At 37.3% G+C, this 25,802-nt stretch overlaps 2 protein-coding genes across 9 annotated transcripts in view; both read right to left on the bottom strand.

Annotated features, from left to right (window-relative positions):
* Positions 1–1,863: 1,863 nt before the first annotated feature.
* On the bottom strand, positions 1,864–11,484 carry CFAP298 (cilia and flagella associated protein 298). Of its 2 annotated transcripts, XM_026103617.2 has the most exons (7): positions 11,215–11,484; positions 9,494–9,661; positions 7,667–7,734; positions 5,287–5,445; positions 4,670–4,801; positions 2,391–2,486; positions 1,864–2,291 (listed from the first exon to the last, which is right to left on the bottom strand). In XM_026103617.2, exons 1-7 carry the CDS (start codon positions 11,351–11,353, stop codon positions 2,181–2,183), a joined length of 873 nt encoding a protein of 290 aa, XP_025959402.1. In that variant the 5' UTR covers positions 11,354–11,484; the 3' UTR covers positions 1,864–2,180. The 2 variants fall into 2 exon arrangements, with proteins under 2 accessions (XP_025959402.1, XP_025959401.1); XM_026103616.2 differs by lacking the exon at positions 9,494–9,661.
* Positions 11,485–12,127: 643 nt separating this feature from the next.
* The window catches only part of SYNJ1 (synaptojanin 1), a 69,654-nt gene continuing 55,979 nt past the window's right edge, over positions 12,128–25,802 (bottom strand). For 2 of the 7 annotated variants that reach the window (XM_064524255.1, XM_064524241.1), the window contains exons 27-33: positions 25,713–25,760; positions 23,961–23,999; positions 23,795–23,865; positions 20,775–20,883; positions 19,766–19,989; positions 17,363–17,386; positions 15,174–15,286 (exon numbers count right to left, since the gene is read on the bottom strand). In XM_064524255.1, the coding sequence (XP_064380325.1) occupies positions 17,366–17,386; positions 19,766–19,989; positions 20,775–20,883; positions 23,795–23,865; positions 23,961–23,999; positions 25,713–25,760 (512 nt within the window). In that variant the 3' untranslated portion in view covers positions 15,174–15,286; positions 17,363–17,365. Of the gene's footprint in view, positions 15,287–17,362; positions 17,387–19,765; positions 19,990–20,774; positions 20,884–23,794; positions 23,866–23,960; positions 24,000–25,712; positions 25,761–25,802 lie in introns of all 7 variants that reach the window. The other 5 variants (XM_064524234.1, XM_064524238.1, XM_064524245.1 and 2 more) reach the window with 4 other exon arrangements.

Consider the following 25,802-nt stretch of genomic DNA (forward strand, 5'->3'; position numbering starts at 1 on the left):
TGCAGACAGCAGCCTGTGGCACAGGGTGCTGCCCCACCGCCAGGCATCAGCTCTGCAAAGGTGGTGGGACAAAAAAACAGAATATGGCACTGCTGGCTCTCCTCAGCCTGTTTCTTATACAAAAAAAAGATGAGATTTTGGGGAGGGGAAGTGTTATCACAAGGAAGTATAGGAAACCAAAGTGTCCTTAGAGGAAATGAGTTTAGGAACCTCCACTTTTTAACTCTCTACTGGATACAAAATATGCCGGGCTTCTAAACAACTTGCTTGAAAAAATTATAAACAGAGCTACATTTTTTGTGCCTGCCAAAACCACATAAATATCCTAAAACACCATTAGAAAGGGAAGAAAAACAAATTTGCAACAACTGTAAATTATTAATCTATAAATAGAGTCATTTGATTTTTAAAGTATACACACACATATATACATACATATATATATAAAAACACTACCCAAACAGGAAAAAAAAAACAAAAAAACCAAACTCTCAAGGCAGAATTGTTTTTGAAGTTTGGGCTCTCAGACAATATTCACACACATACATGTGAAACCAACTAAAGAGGGCATCACAATTTAGAGGGAAAGAAGAGGGAGAAGTTTTTACATCTGTAGAAGCTCCTTTAAAAGCCACAGCAACACCTCTGGCAACCTGAGCCTCTCATAACTGGTAGGACTGATCATGTGCTGGAACTAGGTTGCCTAATGACTTAAAATAAATCTGTGACATTTACAATTTTATCATGATTTCTCTGACTGCTGCCAATTGTAGTTACAGATCAAGAGCATTCACCATACCACTGTGGGTTGCAGTGCCAGCAAAATCAAGAAATTATGTATTTCTAGTTTTCTGGCTCCCTTGCTGCCCCAGGATAACTGCTTTGGGCTGTGAACGAAGACACCACTTTGGTTGCTGAGTACAAGAGCCCATAGCCGAGTATGGGTTCAGTTCTTTAAAACACACAGCTTACTCTCATGCATAATTTTCAGGGCACCTTGCCTTTCCACCGTGCTACTACTGCTGACCGCACACACCTACCTCCCCAAAGAAGCATCTCCTTTAGGTTGAAACATGTAAATCTTAGGGAACTTCTTTTTAGAGATTAATTTTCCACCAGAATTCACTCTTAGTCATTAAAGTATCCCAAATCAGAATCCTCCCTTCAAAAAACAAGGACAACACTTGCTTCAAGTCTACTAGAATTTCCTTTGTTACTCTTGAACCCAGAATTGATTGGTGATGCATTCTAAAAACGTTAGCAGAATCTTAAACATCAAATACATATTGAAAACAGCATATACTGGAAACACACTGTAATAAATTATATAGATTTTCCCATTAAAACATACCAATTCACTATAAACAAAATACTTCTAATCCAATTATAATCTTAGAAGTATTTTAATGTTAAAGATCTTGCCCTATTAAACTTGTTTTCATTGTATCCAATCCATTTGCAAGTGATGCTTACTTTTGTAAATAGATTTCTGTCAATCTCTATATAAAAGCATCATGACTAATAGCTTGTTCAACTGACTGAGCTTAGTAGGTTGGCTTGCAATGTCAAAGGAAACTAGAATCAAAGAATAAAAGTATCCTAGAAAAAAATTTCATCAATATTTTCACAGCATTTTCACAAAATACTTTGTTTAAACAATTGTGAGGAGTTCAATTCATTTAAAAACGATGGTTTAAAATTAGCTATGTTAAAATACAAGCAAGAAGATTTGAAAAAGTCACTGAATTTGCACTGGATTAGCCTGGGAAAACTGACTCTTATGAAAAACATTAACTTCAACAGACCATACTGTCTGAAAGAAATACAAGAGTCAAGAAAGCATAAAGACCACTCAGAACAGTATTCAACATTCTAGTGCATATTTATTAGATATATTAGTTAGGAAATAGTTTAATATTTCAATATTAAAATTACAAGTTTCTAATAAAAATAATGAACTCTATAACACGGTTGATTTCTTTTTTTGCAGAGACTAGTGCTGCTACAGTTACATAGAAATGTAAACACTTATTGGAAAACAGGCTGAAACAGATGTCCGCTAGGGAAATAACAATTTCAGCTTTTGTCAGAAGAATCTACTGCACACTAACACAACTCCTCTTTGCAAACAAGTGTATCAATCAAACAGCTTAAGGACACAAAAAGGTGTTTCCAGAGCTTCATCTTGGCCCCCATTTGATGTCTTTCACACCATGAAACTGTCTTTTCAAAGCATGGTTATCTGCCCACTCAGCATCTAGAAACGAGTCGTCATCATCCTCTTCTAGTTTCTGTAAACAGAACCAATAGGTTAAGAAGTCAGCAACGAATGTAACCTGCGCTTAACGTGCGAAAGCTGTATCACAAGCACAATAAAAAGGCACTGTTACCTTAAGTTCCTCCTGCTTTTTGTAGTAATACAGCATCATCTGTTTTTGCTCTTCGTGACTGATTACAGGCTCACGTCCTGGAGCTCCTTGCCCCTTCTGAAAGAGGAACAGTAAACTTCATTTGTGATGACATTTGCAACACAAGGAAGAATATGAGAAGCTGCTATACAAAGATAGCAAAATCTTTCTTCAGACAACAACACTTCTCAAACTTAACAAGGTCCTGCAGGACAAGAAAATCAATGTTAAGAAACCTCTGCCACATTCAAGTGAGAATTATTCTTTCATCTTAGCATCTCAGTCATTCTGTTAGTTTTGCGGACATCAATAGGAGCAGCAGACAGGATTATTAAGCCTGTTTTACTTAAACTTCTGCTCTAAAAGACATTGCAAATCTCTCACCTTTATGGCCTCTACAGCTGCCTCAGGATAGGCTCATCCATCTTTAACTTCTCTGCCAATATGTACACTAGATGGCATAAGGCATTGTAAAGCCAGGAAGGAGGACAGTCACAAAACAGTATAGTTACTACAAATAAAGGAACTTTTTTTTTCCCAAGGCAACTGTCCTCATGGAAGAAATGATGCATACAGCAGAAAAAAGCTGATGACAGCTATTGTCAACAATGGCAAACAGAACAGTTTAAATGGGGATGATGAATCCTTTCTGGAACAAAAAGGTTCTGAGGTGGTCTAAATTAGCTCTCCAACCCAAGAATGCAGGCATCCATCATCAGATAAGAGGCAGAGAAACACTGTACTACTTTGCATTCTCTGAAGGGGACCATAAACTAATTAAACTGTAAGACAACTTTCCAGGGAGCCTATATTTCAATGGATGTTGTGTAGTCACACAAGTTTTCAGTCACCCTGATATGAAAGAGAAAACAGTTCCGCTCTGATAAATGACAAACATGTAAGCCTCTTGATTTAGCTTCAAGGAATTCTGTTACAGACACTTGCAGATAATAAGACCTGCTGTGGCCATTAATGCTTGCTGTGGCAGAGCAGCTCTCGCTGACATGGAAGTGAAATGCAGCTCTAGAGTAATTCTGAGCTATGGATAAGTACTCTCTGAGGCATCTGACATTCTCAAATGCACCTCTTGAATGCAACTACTTATAAGAGCAGGGTGAATATGCGGAAATACTTTCTGACAATGCTCTGAAAGCGAGTTAAAAAACAAACATTCTTCCCTTCATCATGAGGTCACTGCGTATAGCATTCTCACTAGAGCCGAACAGAAGAACTGCATACTTACTACAACATCACTTTATCCAAAAAATAATGATCAATCAAAATAATTTAGTACTTAATTCTGATGTTGCAAGAATACGATCATTGCTGCATCAGATGCCAGTGTACGCTTAATGACTGGCTTTTGCTAAAGCATCAGAGGTGTATAAGCTGAGAAGCACGAGGAGGTTTTTGTGGCATTTTTGCTTATTACTAGGGAGGATGGCTCAGGCCTGTATTCACAGTTCATACAGAAGGTCTCATCTGTTTCATCACCTTTGATGACTGGACGGTCTGACTGCTTTGAAGAGTTCAGCTGATAACTTTGGGTGCAGCCAACAGGACAAGCATGTGGCACAGCCCCAGTAGCTTGTTTTCCCTTCTAGCTCCCAGGGAGCTCCCACTGAACTCTTTCACAATATGTATCCTCTGGAAGATACATGTCCACACTTCCAAGGCAAAGGAGACAGTCTGAGGACACGCGATCAGGAAGACGCAGTACCTCACAGGCAGGAAATCGCTGATATACAGACACTTTCTTTCAGACAAAGAACAGACATTAAAGGGGGGAAGAATCCACACCTCATATACACAAAGCATTAAAACTGATTTTTAAAGGACAAAAGGCAGAGAGGAAAAAAACCAAATAAACATTCACAAAGACAACCAGAAAAACAGCATATATTGAATGAATGGGTCTGTTCAGTTGCTGTGGATACTGAGAAGCAGTTGAGAGCTGGTCAAGGTTTTGACTGGCTGTATTTAGTGTATTTTTAAATCTTCATTTGGATGTCTTTGCTGTACTTTACAAAAGTACTATGGAGCAAGTAATAACAATTACAGTACGTAACTGATGGGCAAAGGAATTAATAAAAATACTTAAAATATACTAAATTAAAAACTTCAAATAGGTGTACAGTTTTAAGACACTCAAGCTGCAACTAGTCTAATTCATTTCATACACCCACTGCCAATTCTCTTCCCTAGAGAACTAGATAGCCAAGGATGAATAACGTGTAAAGAAAACTTCCAGCAGTACTTACTTCCTGTATCTTGACAATGATAGTTGTTTTCTCATTTTTGCCTACATAGTCAGAGAGCAATTTTGTTTCTTTCAATTCCTTGGCTGCCCACCATAATTGCACTTCTGATTCTTTTATAATGTCAAGTCCAGCCTGTGACAAACAAATACACAAGGTGAAAGGGGGCGGAAATACATGCGTTATTAAAAAAAAAGAAAAATTTTATGGGAAAATCTTCCTGGAATGGCAATGCGATTCACCTGATTTTACGCTATACTTTGTTACATCTTTCTCCTCATATCAAACTATAGCATTTTGGTTCCCTCATTACAATGTTCCATTCAACCTTGATGTAACAGAAATTCTTTGGGCAATAAATTCTCAATGTTAAAAGAAAATACAATCTATTTACAGTGTGTCCCATATTTACCTGAACTCAAATTTTGTATGGAACATTGGAAACAAACTTCATTTATCTCATTTTTAGTTAAGCTATTGATGCCTTTTTTTTTTTTACTCTATCAAGCAAAGACATTAAACAAAATTAGTCACTCACATGAAAACAAGTAACCTGAACTGCTAAAATGGAGAACAGAGTAGCATAAATGTAACCCAGATACAAACCACATATAACATACATGAGTTCCTGACAAGTCTTCTTTATCTTCAAACTCCATCCTAACTGGATCATATGGAGGCAATCCCATTGGATACACAATCATCACAGCCCCTCGGAGCTGGTCCAATGCATCTTTCACCATCTCCATATTAACACACACATTGGCCTGAACTTGTTTCTGAAATACAAGCAGAGATTGTTGTTAAATTTAAAAGAATACAAAGAAAGAGACTGCTTTGCAGTCTGTTCAAAATTTCATCAGTGGGATATTTGAGCAAGCTAACTGGCTGCACAAAAAATATTGTGAATACTGATTTCTGAATACACCAAAACACTCCCCTCCACCACCACCCTCCACTATTTAATTTGCTTGCAATGGCAAAAAAAAGAGATCTCAAATATCCATTAAATTCTGCAGGCAGCATTTAGTAGCAAACGTCTGTGGAATACAGGCATTCAAACAAGTACACATATGACTGTGGAAACTGCATGGGGAATCTTCTGTTCCAAGTACTCGTGATTTACAAGCAGGATACAAAACAGTCGAATTCAAGTGAGGGCTACAGAAGGGGCCACAAGCCTGAGACTTAAGTGAAAAATAGAGCACACATGAGCAAAAGAGTAAAGCATGGCTCACACAGAAATCTTTAAGATCTAATACACTTGAGATCATTCCAAACCATACTGCAACAGATAGAGGAAAACAAGATGCAGCTAGAGGAGGATTATTAAAACTTTTTGCTTATGGATTTAACAATTCTAATATTTTAATAGCAAGGTTTATAAAAGAAAAAGTGACTAAGAGAATGTTGCCTCCTTGTGGACATTATGAAACTAGTTAACTGGGAAGTACAATAGGTGTCTAAACTTCAGATGATCCATTTTCTTCCTAATATATAGGCATTTCTCCATTTTCATCACTATAAAAATGACCCCTTTGCTTTGAAAACTAACTAACCCTCAGAGTGAGGTGATCATATTTCTAGGCATTTACTTAAATATGTGCAGCAATCAACAACAGAAACACTTGTCCAGCTCTCACACAATAGGACTTGCCAAAGCCACTTCACAAACTATCTTTTAATTTCATTCACCAGTGAGCTGCAGCAATTTCTGGAGTGAATGGGCATGCAGTGTAGCAATTTTATAGCGTAAATGACAGCATGGTATTAATTGTAAGTTTGAACCAGGCAAACCTGAAAAGTGGAGACCAAATCTGCAGGATTTTTTTTCCTCAATAAATAAAACTATATATTCTTAATTTCTCTATATTTAGAAAAAGAGTTGGTCAGTTACAATCCAACAGAAAAAAAAAGTCTATCTGGAAAAAATCTTTCAAGTCCAAAAGATGTAATCTGAAACATCTCTCATTTTATGCATATTTTGCCACAGCTCAGAACAGTTTGGCTGAAATCCTGCCAAAATTCAGAGAAGGTGTGCTGCAGCTCAGCACACTGGAAGCACTGCCAGGTGACAGGGCAGCTTCTCTGCTTGCCTCCAACAGAACCACAAGGCCTTTGGGGACCTGAGCAGCTCACTCCAAATGACTGATACAATACTGATATCAGCGATGACACTGTCAAGAAGATCAATTTAACTGCATGGGCAAGAGCAAAAATTCTGTAACTTTAGCTATTTGTACACCTAGTTCAAAGCTGCTTTAAAGTTCCACAAACAAATTCTCAGATTCCCTATAGGGATGGGAGAAAAACAATGACTTACAAAGGTTTAAAGGAAAGCACAAATTTATAATAAAAATTTCATTTGTGCTTCAAACTCATATGAAAGCTGAGACACAATACAGAATATCTGAATATTTGATAAAGTTCAATAGTTTAGACCACAGTCCCATCAGGGCATCCCCTCATGCTTATCTTTAAGCACAAAAACTCGTTGAGACTCAGCAGGCATCCAAGTGCTTACAAGACCAAGACCCAGCCTAAGAGATTAGAAGACATTCTTCAATTAATTACACATAAAACTCAAAGACTGTGTTAATGAGCGAAAGGCATCTGATTCCAAGGATATCACAGAATGTAGTTAATTTTTCACTAGAAAATCTGACAAGCATTCACTTAAAAAAATGCATCAATAGCAAATTAAGAATGTGTGGATAAAATTAAATGCAATTTAATCATTTAGTGCGGTCTAGGCTGCCAGCACTTGCTTGGGATTTAATACCTGATTCTTTAACTTGTTGAACCAGCTTGCCAAAAGCCATTAAGAAAATGATTAACAGAATTGTCACACTTCTTATTAGACTATTTACATCACTTCATGACATTTTTCAAAACTCTTACTCTTGGCACTGAAAAAAGTCTATTTTTTCTTAAGCAGCCCAACTACATAGCACCTATTTAAAAAGTTTCGCATACCACATGCTGCTTCAGGAAACTTACCTTAGAGATTAATGCCTTAGCTTCCTCTATTGTCTTTCTTATAACTTGCTGCATTTTTTCATTTGGAGCTAAAAATAAGACATGTGTGTTCAATGGTCTACATTAACATTATTTGGCATAAAATCAGAGCAAACAACCTGTCCAGGTTATTGTCCACTATAAGCAAATTAAACGCTATTAAATCACAAACAACAGATGCACTACTAAGTTGCAGTCAATTTACTAGTCTCATAGTTCATTACTGTATTGCTTACTAGTCTAAGAAGCAAAATAATATTTCTCATGGGATAGGTACATTTATCTTTCCGTGAAGACATTTGATTGGTGTTTAGAACTTCATTTGAGACAAAAATACTAGTAATAAAAGGCAATGGCCATAATTTCATGCCACAGCCTAAAACAAGATTCTCTTCCCCATGCTATACCTATGACTATTGTGGGCAGCACTGGCAGATGTGCTGTGAGACCGGAAAACAGGTTGGAGTTTTCTGACTTTTTCATAACTAAAATCTCAGTCTACACAGCAGATGCAGTTTCACAAATATAATACACACTTTATAGCATAATTACCTACTTCTATCCACTAACAAATAAATGTCAGAGCACAACTATAGGTAAAAGTGGTACTATCCTTATGCTAAAATGCTTGCAAATTTTTACTGTAAGGCCCTACGTTAAGCTTACAGCTCTACCAAACTTTGACCAAAATTCTCCTGCCAATTGCCTGCCCCAAGCCAGGCTTTGTCTGCATGGCTATGCGTGAGAGAGATTTGACTACTCCTGAGAACACAGTTAGGAAGGAAAACTTTTAGTTATATTATAAGCTCTTAATATAGTTCAGCAAGGGCTTAAATTTAACTGGATAGTGTTTTGTGTTAGGAAAATTATTTTCCCTCAAGTAAGACACGTGGAATAAGCTGTTTATGTACGCCAGGCTAAGACTAACAAAATCATACACAGATTGCACCTTCATTGAACTACCCTGCAGTCCAAGTCTAAAGAGCTGCCTGACCCAACAAGTGCTGTCGTGGTGCCGGGAGCACAGGAGCAAGACAGCAGTCACGGTCTGTTTTGTACTCTTGGCCCTCATGCTCTCGACTCTAAACTGGTGGTGGTGCTTGATACACATACCAAGTACTACGGCAAAAGCACTTGGCAGAAGTATGCTGAGCAGAAATAAAAGAGACAGGAGGGAGTTCAGGAAGTCAGAGTCGCAATGAATGAGGAAAAGAAGAAATATTAGAAAAACAACCAGTTCACTGATGGTAGTTTGGAGATTCTGGAGAAAAATATTACACAAGCATGCATTTACAAATGGGGAGAATAAATTATGGTGAAACAGTCAACTTTGCTTCTGATATTTACTTGCTTATTTTTGGAGTTTACTTCCAAATATTATGGTTGTAAAGTTAACTAGCATAAACTAGCATATGTGCTGAAGAGAGATAATACTATTTAGGCTTTTAAACCAACATTATACCAGGTTCTAATCCAAGACAGAAAACTTTATAATACTCAAGTCTCACTGATAGTTTAGCTGAATTCTTGCAAAAACACTCTCCTTACACAGCTGCTACTCAACAGGCCTATAAATGCCTTTAAAATCATTTATTGATAGGATGATTTTTACAATAATAGCAAATAAATATGGGTTTGCTAACATGATGGCCTGGTATGAACTGTTCATTTAGTATTTACTTGGTTTTCTCTTTTGCCAGGACAGTGAAGTAAAAAAGAAAGGTTGAGAACTATGGTTATCGTGTTCCTCATGATATCATATATTATTTATCTTGCAGGGAAAGAAACATTTATTTGTGCTCTATTTACCATGTCCATTCCTCCGTCCCATTTCATCCTTTTTAAAGACACTTCCACCACTTGGCATGCATTTTTCTGCCCATTCATCCTTTAATTTCAGTTCTTCAATTTGTTCATCTGTCAGCCCTTGCATATTGGGAGGCAAGAAAATCCCATGCTCTGCCAGCTCCTCCATGTCTTAAAAGTGTTTAGAACACAAGATTAAAAATCTGTGTTATGACAACATACCATTTACAAAAACCTTTCAAATTATATAGAAGCAGGCAAACCTTATTGCTGAGTTTCAGTTTTTAAAGATCTATGTAAATAAAATAAATAAGGACTATATATACATGCTGTAATATAAAACCTACAAATTGCGGTAATATGTGAAACAATGTAACCTGTGAAACAACGGAGGAATGCAAACCTAGATGATACTTGCTGGCCATAAACCTTTTCTTACTGGTACTTCATTAGCCAGCTTTGGCTGGCTACATATTTCTAAGTAGTTTGGAAAAATAATTTCTTTAAAATGGAAAAACATTTTATTGTTACACAGTAATCAACTTTTTCACAGCAGAGAGAACACGTATCTGGACTACCTGCAGCTTTCTCAGTACCACATCAGACCCAAAGAGTCAGTCACACCAAGCATGGAATAAGCAGAAGTCTCCATACTAATTTACATTTGATAACGAAACAACTGTACTGGGTAGCTCTAGCTGAGACAACAAACAGAGAGAGGTGTAAATACTGGTTACCAACACATAGTCTAGCCAGCAAAAACAGTGTTTGGATGCAGTTTGGTCAGGCACATCAGAAACAACAGCAAATGGCTGCCCCTTTGCCTCGACCGCAGCATCTGATACCTGGCTTACAGGTTACAGTCGCTACTTTCCTCCAGAACAATTTATCCAGCTGTCAGCCCACAGCATAACATCCTCTCCCTCAAGGCCCTGCAGCCTCTTTACCACCATCTCATGAATAAAAGCACATCAGTCTCGCAACAGAAGGAGACATCCAAAGAAATGGTCAATTTGATCCTGCGGCCAGGAATAGGCACACGCGTAAGAACAAAAAGGCTAAGACTACATTAGCAAGTACTGTGGCAGATCTGCAGAAAGAAAGAGTCAGTGCTGAACACCTGATGTCCGCATTATCTATGTATTGTGATTTTTTATTTCAGATTAGCCTGAGGTCTAGCCTCATGCACTGAACACGCAGTGGTGGTTGGAGGACATCAGGTGGAGAGGGACTGCATCCTTCAGGAGAGTCTCATGTGGAGACAATAGAGTTTATGCATTCCCAGACTGATTCACAATGCAGACTAAAGCATGATCTGTGAGGACAACAGAGAAACAGTCTCCAAAAGCACACTCATGATTTGAACTAAAACACTAATTCAGACGCATCTGGTAGGTACCACCACTGGACAATGGCTGCCTGGCACTGACCACATGCAAGGCAACACCGGAATTTTGTTTGCACATTGGTTATGTTTCTACTCATGAAGGATTTATACAGCCACATTGGGAAAGGACACCCTGCAGCTCAGCCACGCAGTAGATGACCCCTCAGTCATGCATTGTGGGAAGCCCAGAGCCCACTCCTACTAGTGAGCTACGGGACACTAAAAAAGCAGGAGGTGGGACTTCACGCAAGGTTTGGGGGTGGCTTTGCGAGTCACTGCGCTCTTCAGCTCAGGCGAGGAAGGCTCGCTTGCCGTTAACCGGGGCCTCGGCCGGTACCTGAGCAGAGGCGCTGCACCTTCAACCTGCCATTGTAGATGCGGGCGACGAGCGGCGCCAAGTCGGCGAGGCGGTCGCTGCCGGCGGCCTCCAGCAGGAACTGGCTCTGGTCGCCGCGCTTCACGTGCAGCCTCACCATGGCGCCGCCCGGGACTGGCGGCGGCAACACCGCTCTGCGGCTGCGTGGGACGGCACCCCTTCCCCCACAGCAACGACTCCGCGTCCCTGGATACCGGCCGTTAAAGGGGAGAAGCGGCGGGGACGGGCCGCGCCCGGCGCTTCCCGGACCCCGTCTGGGCACGACGCCGCCCGCCTCAGCGCCTCGGGGCCTTTCGCGCACCCGCCGCGCCGCCTCCCCGCCGGAGCCGCCAGCAACGGCGTCTCCCACCCGGCGCTGCTCTCCAGCGCGCGGGCGCTTCCGCTTCCGGCCCCTCCGCTAGCGAGCGGCTGTCGTCACCGGGGCTCTTAAAGGGCCAGCGCCCGGGAGCAGCTCGGGGCAACGGCCTGGCGGGTTCATGAGAAATAAGGGGGGAATCGCCCAAACCCAGAGGAAATCGGGAAACTCGTCCCTCACGCACAGCTCCCGCACGGGGGCGGGGGGAGGCTTCGCCGGGGTGACGGGCTTGAATTATTAGCCGTCGAAACTAGCAGACTCAGACCCTGTAATTTAGGCGGCCCGGGAAGACGCGTGCTGCTGCCAAGCGCAGCGGCGTAATGGCGGCATGCGTTTAAGCACCGCTTAGGTGCGTTTCAGCCCAGGGCGCACCGTTCAGTCCCTGTTTGGCACCACATAGTATATAGTAGGAAAAAAAAAATACTTGTGAGCGTCTCGTATGGCATGTTTTAAAAGAGCACTGAAGGCTAAACAGGGCCCCAGGGAAGTACCCTAAGATAAAAAGAGAGAAACAGCAAGTTCTTAAGGGCAGGTATATTTATTTCATTAATACAACACCGCCTTCCACAGGGTATATCAGGAATGTTGTACGCCGTGATTTTCAACACTGCAGTTCTGTAAAGTATACAGTCATAAATATCGGGTGCCACAAGCTACAGAATTGTTACATTTAACAGAGCAATTTACCACAGGGAACACAGAATTCATGAAAATGTGTTGAGCGTTTCTAATTGTTTTTCTTAGTACTTTTCAGAGCTTCTGCTAGTAATTATTTTCATTAATACACATTACAGTGGTTAGCTATATATATATATATATATATATACACGCTATCTTTTTGGAGCATTTTTTGTGATCTTTGCAGTACTTTACTGTCAAATTCCATAATCCTGTAAAGTGAAGAGGTGCTGTATACCAGATACATTTTAGACAGTAGGTTTTAATCACTGTAATTAAATATTCAACAAAGAACATTTTTATCACATGACTCCCACTAGCAAAAAGCTCCTGAAATAAAATTGTTTTGCTAATGTAAGAATATACCAAAACACCAATCACACAGATGTTAATAGCAACAGTTTAAAACAAGGTAATTCACATACTGAAGCACAAAGATTATAGTACCACTGCTGTTTAAAATGTCCAAGTACTGATTAATTACCGGAACAGAAAAAAGCACAATATAAAACTCAACTATAGTTACTTCCCCATCCAACTGCAGCTCGTGGCTAACCATATACTGTTAAAGGAAGAGTGGATTATTTTATAAATAATGTTTCCATAGCATTTGAGAATTTTAAAAAGTACTGTCATCATGTATTTTGTTACTATAAATACAATGCTCGTATGTTGTTTCAGTCACAACTTTTGCAGAACCAGTACAGTTTGTCTGCAAGTAAGCCAATGACTGTATGCATCTGCAGTCCCCCAAGAGATGACAACACTGACAGCACTCAGCTTTTGATGAAAGTACACAACTGCATATGTAAGTTATGTCCTAAGATACTGTGAATTGTAAAGAGAACTGCAGGGTTTTTTTAGTATATATAAATAGAGCTAAGGAAATCAGTTAAATTGCCTCAAGATAACAAAGTATCACATTTATGTAATTTAATGTGTACTTCAGAAAATCATAAAAGCAGAAACAGTTGCATCTTTATACTATAATATGTAGAAATGTGGCTTGGCCTTCAATGCAAAGCAGCACCACATGTAAGTTGTTACTGCCTCTGGGGAACGAAGTGTCACTGACTTAGCGTAACTGCAGAAGTGACAGAATGATACTGTTCAACTCAGAGGACTGCTGTTCTCCTGCTTTCTTTGAAGGCAAGATTTGAAGATACAGCAGCAAGCCTAGTAGACGCTGGGCAGCTGGACAGACAGCCCAAACATACAAGATGACTTTCTCAGTCTTCTGATGTTGTAACAAGACTGCTGATTCCCTCACTCAGGTCTTGCTACAAGACAAGAAAGCCCTTCTAACATGCAAAACAAGAGTGGGACAAACCAACTGCAATATGTTGTCTGCAATTGGTGAAATCTGCTTTAGCACACTGGGAATTTGTTTTAGAGGTCAACAGAACACTTGTGTCAATTGTTTCCAATTTATGGGAAAAAAAATCTTTAAAACGGTAATGAATAAATGAATGAGATGGAAGAATTATTCTGAATTAATGCTAGTGAATGTGTGTCACAATAATATTTAAAAGCTGAAATGTATCGACACAGAAAATTAAAGTCAAATATTAAATATATTAATACACAAAGTTGTATTTTGAAACTAAACTATTTTTGTTGTGCCTCAAATTCAAATATAAACCTTACAAATCTCCATAGCCTCTGTTATAAATTAAACAATTTCTAAACAATACTTGTCAACATTCAAATCTGAACAGACTTTGGCAGCTCTTTGGTAAATACTTATAAATATCAATTAACAAAACAGTAAAAAGGGAGTGGGAAGTCTACCACAGGGGAGCCTCATTTTTTATATTCCTCGAAGGGGAATAGAAGTGAAAGAGCTCCCTAAGCAAAAACTATTTCCAAGATTGGTATATTTTATTGAGATTAGTAGTTTTTCCTTCTTTTTTCTATCCATTCAAATACTATTACATCTGGATTTCAATAAATTTCAGACAATTTTTTTTGTGCTCTACCATATATACATATTCAAAATTTATACACGAACAATAATGGCTGTTTACGAGTAGAGTTAAGTTTCAGTGCATTTGACAATTAGTTATTGCACACAGGATAATCTCAAATGCCCAATTATTCTACTGGATAAATGTAGCAACAAATATAATTTCTTATACTTTTGAACATCTATCTTTCTGTAAAATCTTGCGTTGGTGACACCTCAGGTGCCGAAGAAGTGAAAGGATCTGCAGGGGATCTGTTGCTGGTTATTCTTGATGGCATAGGAGGTGCAGGTGGTCTTCTTGCTGGCATCGTATAGAAGCAATCAGTAGAACTTTTATTCCAGTCATTATCAAAGTTAAAGTCTGAGCCAAGAAAAGTATTTTGTTCAGTGCCCAGCAAATCTGGAGATCCAGCTGACTTCCTGGAACTGATTCGCTTAAAATCTGGAACACTTTTAAATGGCTTTAGCTTTGCATTGAAATTCTCCTCATCATCAAACGTTACCCACCCTTTTGGCTGTACATTTTTTTCCTCAAAAGATCTACTTTGCAAGCAAAAATTGTTTTCAAATATATCAACAGAAAATACAGGCTTGCTTGTATTACAAGTGGGGGGATTTAGAGAGGGGAAAGGATTGCAAGCGGTATGTCCTTTTAGTAAACGTGAAGTTATTTCAGATTCTTGGGTTTCTGTTCTAAATGGGTTTCCAGCATTAAGAATTCTTTCAGTGAATGGATTTGTGCAGTTCAGTCCAATAACAAATGGATTTGGAGAGCTGCGCATATGTTCCTGGGATTTGTTAAAGGTTGGAATAGGAGGCATTGCTGGCATGCAATTTACAGTATTCAAAGTATCAGCATTTCTTTGTGTTGCAGAAGGCAACTGTATCAACTCCTTTGGGTTTAAACTTGGAACAGGTGATGTTCGAACAGATGTCTGCATCTTTGACACAAGCAGCTTAAATGACAAATCTTCAAAGGGGTCACTGTTTAACTGTGTTTCAAGCTTAGTGCCATAGGTTCCATTTGTTTTAATCTGGAAAGAAAGGAAGGTGCTTAGTAATCATGTGACCTTTTTTTTTTTTTTTTTTTTTTTTTTTTTTTAAGATTCTTATTAACTCCCCATTTCTCACTGTTCTATGAGAAGAAAAGCAGCTCTTAGTCTTAACCTGAAACTTCAGTACAACTTGGTTGTAACTTGTGCAATGCATTTGTAGTAAAACGATTGCTTCTTTTCTGGAAAACATAAACTCTTAACAATTTTGTTGAAGAAAAACTTACTAGCTGTTAAACACAACTTTCCTTCTTATTGGTCGAGGCAACTTGAATCTACTTCATGCAACTCAGAATTCTAGTTACAAGCACATACATTATATCTGAAAATCAGGACATCATATCTGAAAATCTTTAAGAAACTTGGGTAATTATGCTGCATTCTAAACAACTGATAACCCAGGACAGATGAAGAGTAAAAAGCTCTGGTTTCACTGTTTGAGATTTTATAAGGCTAATGTTACAAGCAATTTTTAAGCATCACAATGAAAGGAAAAATTAGTGTTATTAGTATATGCATTTTAGGCATTTTTATTTAAGACATATGCATTTGTAGGTATCTTCTGTGTTTCTTGACACATGAAGCTGCAATCATCAGTTTTGACAGCGTGGCTATTTTAAAATGGCAAGTTATCATTGTTTAGAATAATACCAAATGAAGGATACACTGTTTTCTCTGTGCAACTTCCTCATCTTTTAAAAACAAAATATTCCTGTTTTTATAAATTTCTTCAAATAACAACGAAACTTTTATACCTTGCTGCAACTGATCAAAGAGGATGAATATCCACATTTGTTCAAGTAATCATACTGACAGAACAGAGTGTGAATTTCCACCTTATTAAACCAACGCAAAGCAATTAAACTTAAGTTAAAATAACTATTATTTTAAATTTCACAAACAAATCCCTCATTTTAATGTACCACTTCAATACACCCTAATATTTTAGATTTTTAGCATGAAAAACCTGTCAACTAATGTTTCATTGAACTGTGATGCTAGCTAAAACTATCAACTAAAACACAATATTATAATAGTTTACCCTCAGTCTTTAAACATCTTGTTTTTACTGCATTACTGTAAATAGTTTAGAGCATGTCTCTACGTATCCACTTACTACTTACATGCTGTAAAGGCACTCAGGTCTAATAAAAGTATCAGAAGTTTTTCCTAATGTATCTATCCCAGCAATTTTTTTTTAATTGCAGTTATAGTTTGAGTGGATTGTTAGCAGGAACAAAGCAGGCTGCATTTGCTCCAGAGGTCTTGTCAGAACAACGTCAGTTGCACGCATCCCTGGTGCTACTATGTCAGAGAGCTCCTAACACAGATGAGGCTGAATATTACCGAATCATAAATACAAAAATGCTTATATTGAACTATTCTATGTATACAATAGGTGTTTTGGAAAATAACATTAAAAGAAAGGCATCAAATAACTATGGGGAGAAATGTAAAAAATTGGACTGTAGCATGAATGTAAATCAAATGTAACTTGGCACAAGCTTTTAAAGTCCTACCTTCATTGATCAAGTAATCAAAAAGTACAGAATTCCAAAGTAATTATGAATCCCAACTGCTCTTTAATTACAAGTAAAAATTTGGTCTGAAAGTCCAAAAAAACCCGTATATTTTACTCTGGGTAAGAGTAACTTCTCTATTCTTTGAGAAAGGTGACACATGGGATCTATTTTGAAAAAAATTCAAGAGTGCAATTGTATTAAGGAGAAATGTTAATTCCAACACCTACTCATTTTTTCCAAATAGACTCAGATCAGCAGATTCAGCAATGACGAAACAACATATGTAAGATTCCAATTGTTTCATAAAAGATGATGAAGCAAAATAATTGCTATGGTGCTAGTAAATACAGTTAACTATCAATTTTTATTGCATTATGAAAAGAAAAAAGCAAACTATAGTATGATAGTCAATTCATTAATGTGGACAGGTGATTTTGATGTGGATGAGACTGCAGATGTATGAAAACAAGATTCATACATCTTTTCTGCTTGAATAGATGGAGATCACATACAAGATTGGTAAATAGTCAGGTACCTGTTACCCTGATGGTTGCTCCTGCTTGTGAGAGAGAAACAGACATCAAAGGAAAGAAAATTAGGAAGAAAATCCAAGTAACAAATCAACCTCATGTTAAAATTATTTTAAGCTCTAACAGAAACATTTTTGGAGATATGAATACAAAGCAAAAACACTTATTACAACACACTACAATAAATTTTAAATTTCTGCTGTATTCTACTGCAAGATTTTATAAGCTTTACCTTTAGAGTCAACAAAACACCTCAGGCCAATTCTAAGGCTATTTTTATACTGACGTTCATTGGGCAGATGACTTTGCTTGTTTTTGAAGACTGAGTCTAAGAATTTGCCTATGTAATTCTAACCATCCATTTATAGAAAAGCACTGTGGCCCTTACTCTGGGAACTGTATTGGTACAGTCACCCATCTGTACTAATAGTTTCGACTTGAAAAGCTGTAAGATTTCTCTACCAAAAACCAAATTCCCCTGAATTTACAACAAACAAAATCTCCCCATTTACAGTTATTACTTTGCTTTTTTAATGCATTGCTTGGTAATCTGCAAAGTCCTGAATATTCACACCGTGTACCATGAATTATTTTTATAAGGAGAGATTTAGGTTCTTAAATATCACAGTCAAGCTTTGAATCAAAGGATTGGCTTAGAATCCATGAACTCTCAAAAGATTTTTTATTTCTTTAAAGGCCTCTTCTCAGAAAACTTCATATTTACAAATGGTAATCAAGAAATGAGTGAAAAATGATTTAACTAAACTCTGAAAAAAGGAAATAAAAAAACCCTAAGCCAGAGACAATAAGTGAAGCTCAAAGCAGGCCTTATTTTTCTTTCCTGTGAATGCACAGCCTGCATTAATTACAGAAATGTGATTACAGAGAAAAGGATAGCTACTTGAACCACTTCTAAACTAACTGGCTTAGATGTTGTTAACAAAATAGCCACAGCATTATGCAGATCAGAAAACCTGTTTAAAATGTTTTCAGGATATTTTTGATTGCTGTGTATACACACAGATAAATGTAATTATCATAATAATTTTCAAAGAACAGCCTGCACCTCTTTCACAAACCCATCCGTGGTTAAAACCACATTTAAAAGGTATGAGGCTTTCAAAGGTGACACAATGCAATCTGTTTCTACTCAGAAAACTAGTACATTCTCCAGTACCTTGTGCCTCCATATGTATTCTCTACTGGCAACACTTCCTACTCTTAACAAACTACTGTCCTGATATTCTACCTGTATATTCAAAAAAATCCTCCTTTTTTTGTCCTAAGTTTCCAAAATGAAGAAAGTTAACAAGCAAAGAGAGAGGATCAGGAGAAAGAAGGGAAGAGCTTTTAAAGATTTTGTACTAGAATTCAAAATCCTCAACTCACTGAGGACTGAATTTGGCTGCTTCAGTATGGTACAAAATAGATACTCACTAACTGCTTCAGTGAAAGTGCGCTTAAGATATAGGGGTAAGATAAAATCTGAAATACTGATATAAAACCCATGTAGTCATAAATATCCACATCTGAGCATATGTTTAAAAAAACCAGAAAACAAAAATCAAAAACAAATTCACTCTTGGTATAAAGTTGACACAAATCTATCAGCTTCAATGAATTTGCACTTTTATTCAAGTAATAAATGATCAATATTCAAATCAAAAACTAGAAGCACTGGCCTTTAGTGAAGAAATTTAACCGTATGTATATATAAAGTACACTGAAAATCTACTTCTGCATTTTTTAAAATAGTAGTAAGGAACTATGGGTTTACTTAAAAAAAATTTTTTTTTTTTTTGAGAACAAAACTTCAAATGGTCCGACCACACAGAATATCAATGTTACCATATTACATTTTCAGATTATTTTGGTATGTTTTATACTTTAATTGACACTGGGGAGTGGGGAGGATAAGTGTACTTCTCTTATGTAAGGAGTCAGTATTGTCACCCTTCAATGAATTATTATCAATATAAAGCACCACATACTCTTTCATGAGATCTACAAAGCTTACTTGATAATCAAAGACCTCTGATAGCTCCTACAAAGCTTAATTTATGCATTTGTGTTATGTAAACTTAAATTACTTAGATTGTGTATTTTTCTGTATAAAGTTGTCAAATGACCACATAATTGTAAGAACCATGAGTTCTAAGTGCGTAAGTTCTAAATCTGTCATAACAAATATTAAGTTAAATGTTTAGTACTTAAGACACTAGCTATTCATGGACAATTGATTAAGCATTATGTTATTAGAGCCTGCTGACCATTGGATCCAATCTTTCAACCTTTATTTTTGTTTATTTGTTTGCTTTAGGGGGTTTCTCACACATCTATGGCATTCAGCACAAGTTGTGTTAATTTACATAAAGAAACAACATATATAAACAAGTTTTTTTACTCACTTGCTGCTGTGAAGGAACAGATTCAGAAGGCAAACTGTGAGATGATCTGCTACGAGGAGGTGGTTGCGGGGGAGGTTCCAGACTATGTGGGGTACTTGTCTGAGATGGATGTGATGACACAGGGATCAGAGGCTCTTGCATCCTTAGGGCAGGCGGTGGCTGGGTGGTAGGCTGAGAAGGTCCAGCAACCTGAGGTTTTAGTGGTTCAGGAAGTAATGGCGAGCCTGCAAGTATATTTTCAGTGTTTTAATTGTAAAGAATTAAAATGAAACCTTAAGAGGGGTATGAATGAGAATATGTGGTTATGGAAGCATCAGACAGAACTGCAGAAGACAACTAAGAATGGCAAGTATTCAGGGCAACTAGATTAGAAGTCATCAAAAGCCCATCATCCCATCATATCTACACTAAAAATGGCTATTATAGATACAACAGAGATTATTACGGATAAAAAAAGAGAACTAGGAGAACTAGCATTCAAGCGATTCTTAAATGTACTTCGGTTGTATTTAAATGTATTTTGGAAGTCACTATTATAAGATGTATATTTTGAAATTAATACACTGAAAAAAGCACTTCTAGTTTAGGAAGTGCCTTTGAAAGTCAAATATAAACACTATTTCAAATATGATTATGGAGCAACCACAGTGAAGAATGATCCAGTGATCAACATCTACAACATGACATGTCAATATGCCCAGACCAGAACTCAGCAATCCGATCAAGGAGTTCCTCTTGATGGAGTAAAATTGGTGGGCCTAGATATCCTCTGACTGCTGCCTATTATCGTGTAAGGGTTTATGGTACTGGCTGATAATCTACACTAACGGAAACTGCCAAGTGTTACTACACTGAAGAACATTCATTTCTAGTGAAATATGAAGGCATCTCCAGTTGAAGAAAAAGCATTCAAACCAGAGGTAGTACCTCTTGACTGTATAGTGACAACCTAACTATATCTAACTGTAATGTTGCATATTATTTATACTTCAGAAGAAATAAAACTTACTCCTTGGTGGTTCAGCAGATTTGGCCTGAGTTTCAGATGCTGGTCTTCCCCCAGAGGGACGGACATGGCTTTGTGGTGCACTAATAACTCCAGCTCGAGGTGGAACAGTCTGAAATAATCATTGGTAAAAAGAAAGCATTTTAATTCTACTTTGGATCTATTGTCATCTATTTCTAAATGACTCAGGGCAATTAGGACTCTGTGCAAAGCAAACTGTTTGATAACAGTTACTAAGCTAATTTTTTATGTATATATAAAAGCAAAGAGTTTATTCACGAAACATTATTCAAAGCACATAATTTTTACAACTGACTTCAACTTTATATTTACTAGCGCAGGGACTTGAACCCACATATTTCAGAAATTACAACATTTATTATTTTGCCAGAATTAGTAAGTGAATTAGACCTAAGTCTGTGAATTGTGTTAAGCAACAAAAACCAACAAGGTTATTTTGGGATGGAAAAGACCTAGTAAGAATGCATTGATAAACTACTGTCAATCTAAATTGTAGACACTGTCAAATTTTTAGACTGTAATTATACCCTGCCATTTGCAAGCAGCAACTACATTAAATTTTATACATCAAAGATCCAAGATATAGCATAAAAGACCACGCTTATCTATCTTCCCTAACACTCATGTTTGCATTTCAGAAAAAAAGAGAATGATAATGAGTCAAGATAACGTTTGTAAAATGTTTCCTCTAAAATTCTGTCCTTGATCTATCCCTGTTTATTAACATTCCTACAAATTTTGAATAAGAATGGATGTCCTAAAAATGGTTTTCAAAGCAAACCCTATTACATAATTCTCCACACAAACATGACTGAAAAACAAACAAACCCTACCACTCCGTAACAAATATCATCCTTGATCTTTTACTAGATGAATGCACTGTATAATGTCTGATTCATTAGGCTTGGTTGAGTCCATTTGCAACTTGCTAAATGCTTTAAACCACCTAAACCTCTGAAATATCTCTTCCTTTTGATTGCCAAGAAGCACGTGGTCATTCCTTTTCCTTTGAATGTTGAGAAAGTAGGTAGAAGTATGGTGGGATTAAACTTACCTGTATCCAAAAAAATATTGCCATACAATAGTAATCAAAAAGGAACAGAAACAAAGGTTAAAATAATCCTCAGATGCACTTTGTGGGAAGTGCAGCACTCTGTGGTTACTGTCCCTGGTCCTGAAAGTCTTCTGAATTTAATGCCATCCAAAAAACAAACTGAGAAAACCACAAATCTCAGTTTGGAAATCTGAAGGAGGGTCAAGCTAAGGCCTGGAAAACCAAGCAGATTTCATGAAATGTTTTTTTCAGACCTAATCGATACTGCTTTTTTAGAAAATCTTAACATTTGAAGAGGAAGAGATGCGGTCAGCTTTGTCTTAATGAGTTACACTGGCAACTGCAGAAGCATAGTGCAAGAGAACAGCGTTGCTTTTTTCTGTCTTGTTCATCTGAATAATCTGCATTTAAGCCATTCCAAGATACTGATTTGGTCTTTTCTATATGCCAGATGATTTTTTTGAATCATTTTGATTTAGAAATGGCAAACGCTGAGTGGGCTCCAAGTTCCAGGAAAGAGAGGTAGATGGTGGTAAATAACAGATTCGTGCACTGTATACCATGTTCTCTTAATGCAAATTTGAGAAGAGTATTATCTGGGAAAATAATGAAGTGCAAAGATGATTATAAAATCACATCAGGGACCACTCACTGCGAGAATCAATCTCTTTGAGAAAAATGAATCAGAGAGTGATTCTGATAGTAGCTTTCAATCATTTCAGTATTTTACAATACTACAAGAGAAACAGCAAAACTAGCAAAGTACAACTCCTTTAAGTTTTGTAAGAACTCTGATATCTCTGCACAGTTGACAATGTTCTTTTGTTTCTTGTTCTTTTAGAAGGTGGTGAAGGATTCCACATCCTTTGGGATCCTTGTGCTCTCCAACCTGTTGGTGTCATTGTGAACACCAGACCAAAGGGGAGAGCCAAATGCCGTAGAGAAGGAAAATAAAGTTCTCTAATTGACAAGAAATTGATAAGAAGTCATTTAAAAATTTAAATAAATTCACCACGTTTTGCTGCTTTTTAGTCTCTAAAACATCCAACAATAAAGATGTAGCATTTAAGTCAAAAAGTCTGGATCTGCCACAACAGAGGGAACAACGTAGGCACAGACATTGTGGTTGACGTAGATATAGAAAGCGAAGTTTTTCATGCTGCTGCAAAAATTCTCTCTAAAATATACTGCAAATTCTAAACAAACAATACTGTTTCTTAGTAATTATTTAAAAAGACCCACAGCTGTTGAAACACTTTCTCCTTCCCCAATGCAAGTCTCCTACTTGCTGCTGTTGCATCAACTAAGGTAGATTGTCTTCCAACTCTCAATTTCTTTTTTTAAGGGAAGTATTCAGTCTTCCATAAATCCCTCATACAGTTCCTTCAGTTGGTTTCATAAATGCAAAATAAAATGCAGAACTAATATTTGTGCATAGTTGAATGTTTCACTTTTACATGACGAACCTTATCAAAATTAATTGATTAAAATATGGTACAAAGTCCCATTAAACATCAAGAAATCAATATATATCAACTGCCTGAGAGCAATCAACTGCTCTCAGGATATACAATTCAGCACAGCAGATAATACATGTTATCATTCCAAATCAGCACGTGTTCAATGGGAACAAAAACCACAAAGAATAAGCATAGCTTTGCACTTTGTGCAGTTCTTTGAAAGTGAACATAAAGTGTAGTATTATTTGGGAGCCTACGCAATGATTATATAGAGTGCAAAACAATAACGCCAGGTTTTGTATATATACTGGAGTATTTTCAGTGAAAAGACAACAAGAATTGTGGAAGGAATTAACTCACATATGCTGTAAAATGACTAGTCAATTTTGCAGTTCTCTTATGCCTGTTATAACTTAAAAAAAACCCACAACCAGTGTAATAAAATATAGAGATATAGGAGGAAAATTATTTTAAGACAGAATATCTACCGGTCTGGTTGTGCTATATCCAGCAGTTCCCACACTTGCAAATCCAGTTGAAGGTGGAGGCTGACTACGAGCTGTAACAAAAATATTGGAGACAGCTGACTTAGAACATATGTCAAAAATCAATTTTTCTGTATTATAATTATTACAAAGCATGTACCTGCATTACCTAAAGTATCTTTTCTTTGTGTTCCAGGACTTTTTTGTGCTTTGAAGCATGGAAAAAAAATCAGATTATCTTTGTTAGATCAGCTACAAACTGATATTATATAGTAATGATACATTATCACTAATGGAAATGGGAGAAAAAGACATCACTAGTGACTTTTTGAAAGTTGTTACAGATTAAAGTCCACTCATAAGCTGAGCTGTTACATTAGCACACTCTTGTCCCATGGTAAATGTGAAGTAATTTGACTCTTCTAATCACGAATTAGTATTTGTTGCAAGCTGAAGATGCCCACGTGTACAGGTACCCTGTTTTCTGAACATTTCCAGAAAAAAATTGCCTTCTTTTGCGGTATATTCTTCAGATATTCTAACAGCAATCTTTAAAACAAAGAAATCTGATATAACATGCTGATGCAAAAGAAATCAGGTGATCAGTGGAGTGCACCTGTAACTATACATAGTTTAGCAATCTACAGAGTCTATACCAAAGTTCCTGCACCTACTTTCCTTGTTTATGGGACAAACGCATTATAGTACCAACCTCCACATTTACATGCTGATGCTGATGACAAACCTTGTATGCACCATTCATGTTGCAAAGTGCAAGATATGAAAAAGTTACCTTTACTTCAGACAAGTGCACAATTTTGAACAGGCAAAAGCGTTTGGGGATTCTGACTTGTATTTCTGCTGTCTATGCATGAGCAAGCCAACATCAGCATGTCAGTTACAGTAACTGAAGGAATACTCTGTGGTACCTAAGACACTGGGTTTATTGAATCAGCTTCCACTTGTCAGACAACAGTGCTCTATTAGAACCGGGTACAGTTTCTGGATACAGTTCTCAGTAGATGCAACCAGCACCCTGAGAAACCTGCTCTAGTCCACCCTGCTTGGAGCATGGGGGTTGGACTAGATGACCTCCAGAGGTCCCTTCCAACCTCAACTTTTTTCTGAAAATAATCATTTTGTCAATTTAGAAAAAATGAACCAGCAATATAGCCAGAATGAATTATAACTACATGGGAGGTCATTTTGATGGTATAATTGTGAGTATATCAGGACTTCCACTGCTATACCTACACTAGCTGCAAAGGGTCATATTCCTGAGGGGAGAGGAAGAAACCCCAAAACACAGCTCTGCTGGCATGGGTAAAATGGGACCTATTCAGGACTACATGTTGGCTCCAGCCAGAATAACACGAGAGATGCTTCTCATAAACGTATGTCCCATACATTTAGGCAATCAATATACACACACTCTGTTCTTCAAGAAGAGCAAAAATACTAAATTATAGGCTAAATTATTTTAATGGAAATTTCTTCCCCCAGAATATATGAACATAGGTAGTCCTTTCTGAAAAATCAGGCTTCCTAGATTTCTGATTTATAGTTACAGATACATTATTTGTTCCAGTAGTCAGCCAAAGTTATCCAAATTTAGCAAATGAAGGGACTAAAAAAAAAAAAAAAACACTACATCTTTCTCTGATGTTCAGCCTTCTTCCTGATTAGTGCAGTCTAACTTTTTAATTCATTTTTCACAAATGAACACTGCCTTCTATAGCATTTTACACCATCATTGAAAAGCAGCAAGCAACTTGCTTGTCTGAAAACTGTTAAATAAAAGAAAAAAGATCCTACACAATAAATGCGTTAATGAATCTGCCTTTAATATCACAAGGACAATAATATTACTCAGCTATTAAATTAAAAATCCATTTCTAGAATACAAAAATTGTTATGTTACCTTCTATTTCTCTCCTAGCTACCCCAGGACTGGGAGGAGCTCCAAGACCTTTTCAGAGAAAGAAGAGAAGCTGTACATTGCATAAGAAAA

Source organism: Dromaius novaehollandiae, chromosome 1 (assembly GCF_036370855.1).
Source record: "Dromaius novaehollandiae isolate bDroNov1 chromosome 1, bDroNov1.hap1, whole genome shotgun sequence".
NCBI lineage: Eukaryota > Metazoa > Chordata > Aves > Casuariiformes > Dromaiidae > Dromaius > Dromaius novaehollandiae.

Bases quoted from the DNA above. Each gene is read 5' to 3' on its own strand.
- CFAP298 (XM_026103617.2), bottom strand. From the start codon at position 11,353: ATGGTGAGGCTGCACGTGAAGCGCGGCGACCAGAGCCAGTTCCTGCTG. The intron at 7,735-9,493 runs GTAAATAGAGCA...TCTTATTTTTAG, and splicing joins GGGACGGAGGAATGGACATG to CTCCAAATGAAAAAATGCAG. The intron at 2,292-2,390 runs GTAACAGTGCCT...TTCTGTTTACAG, and splicing joins AAAAGCAGGAGGAACTTAAG to AAACTAGAAGAGGATGATGA.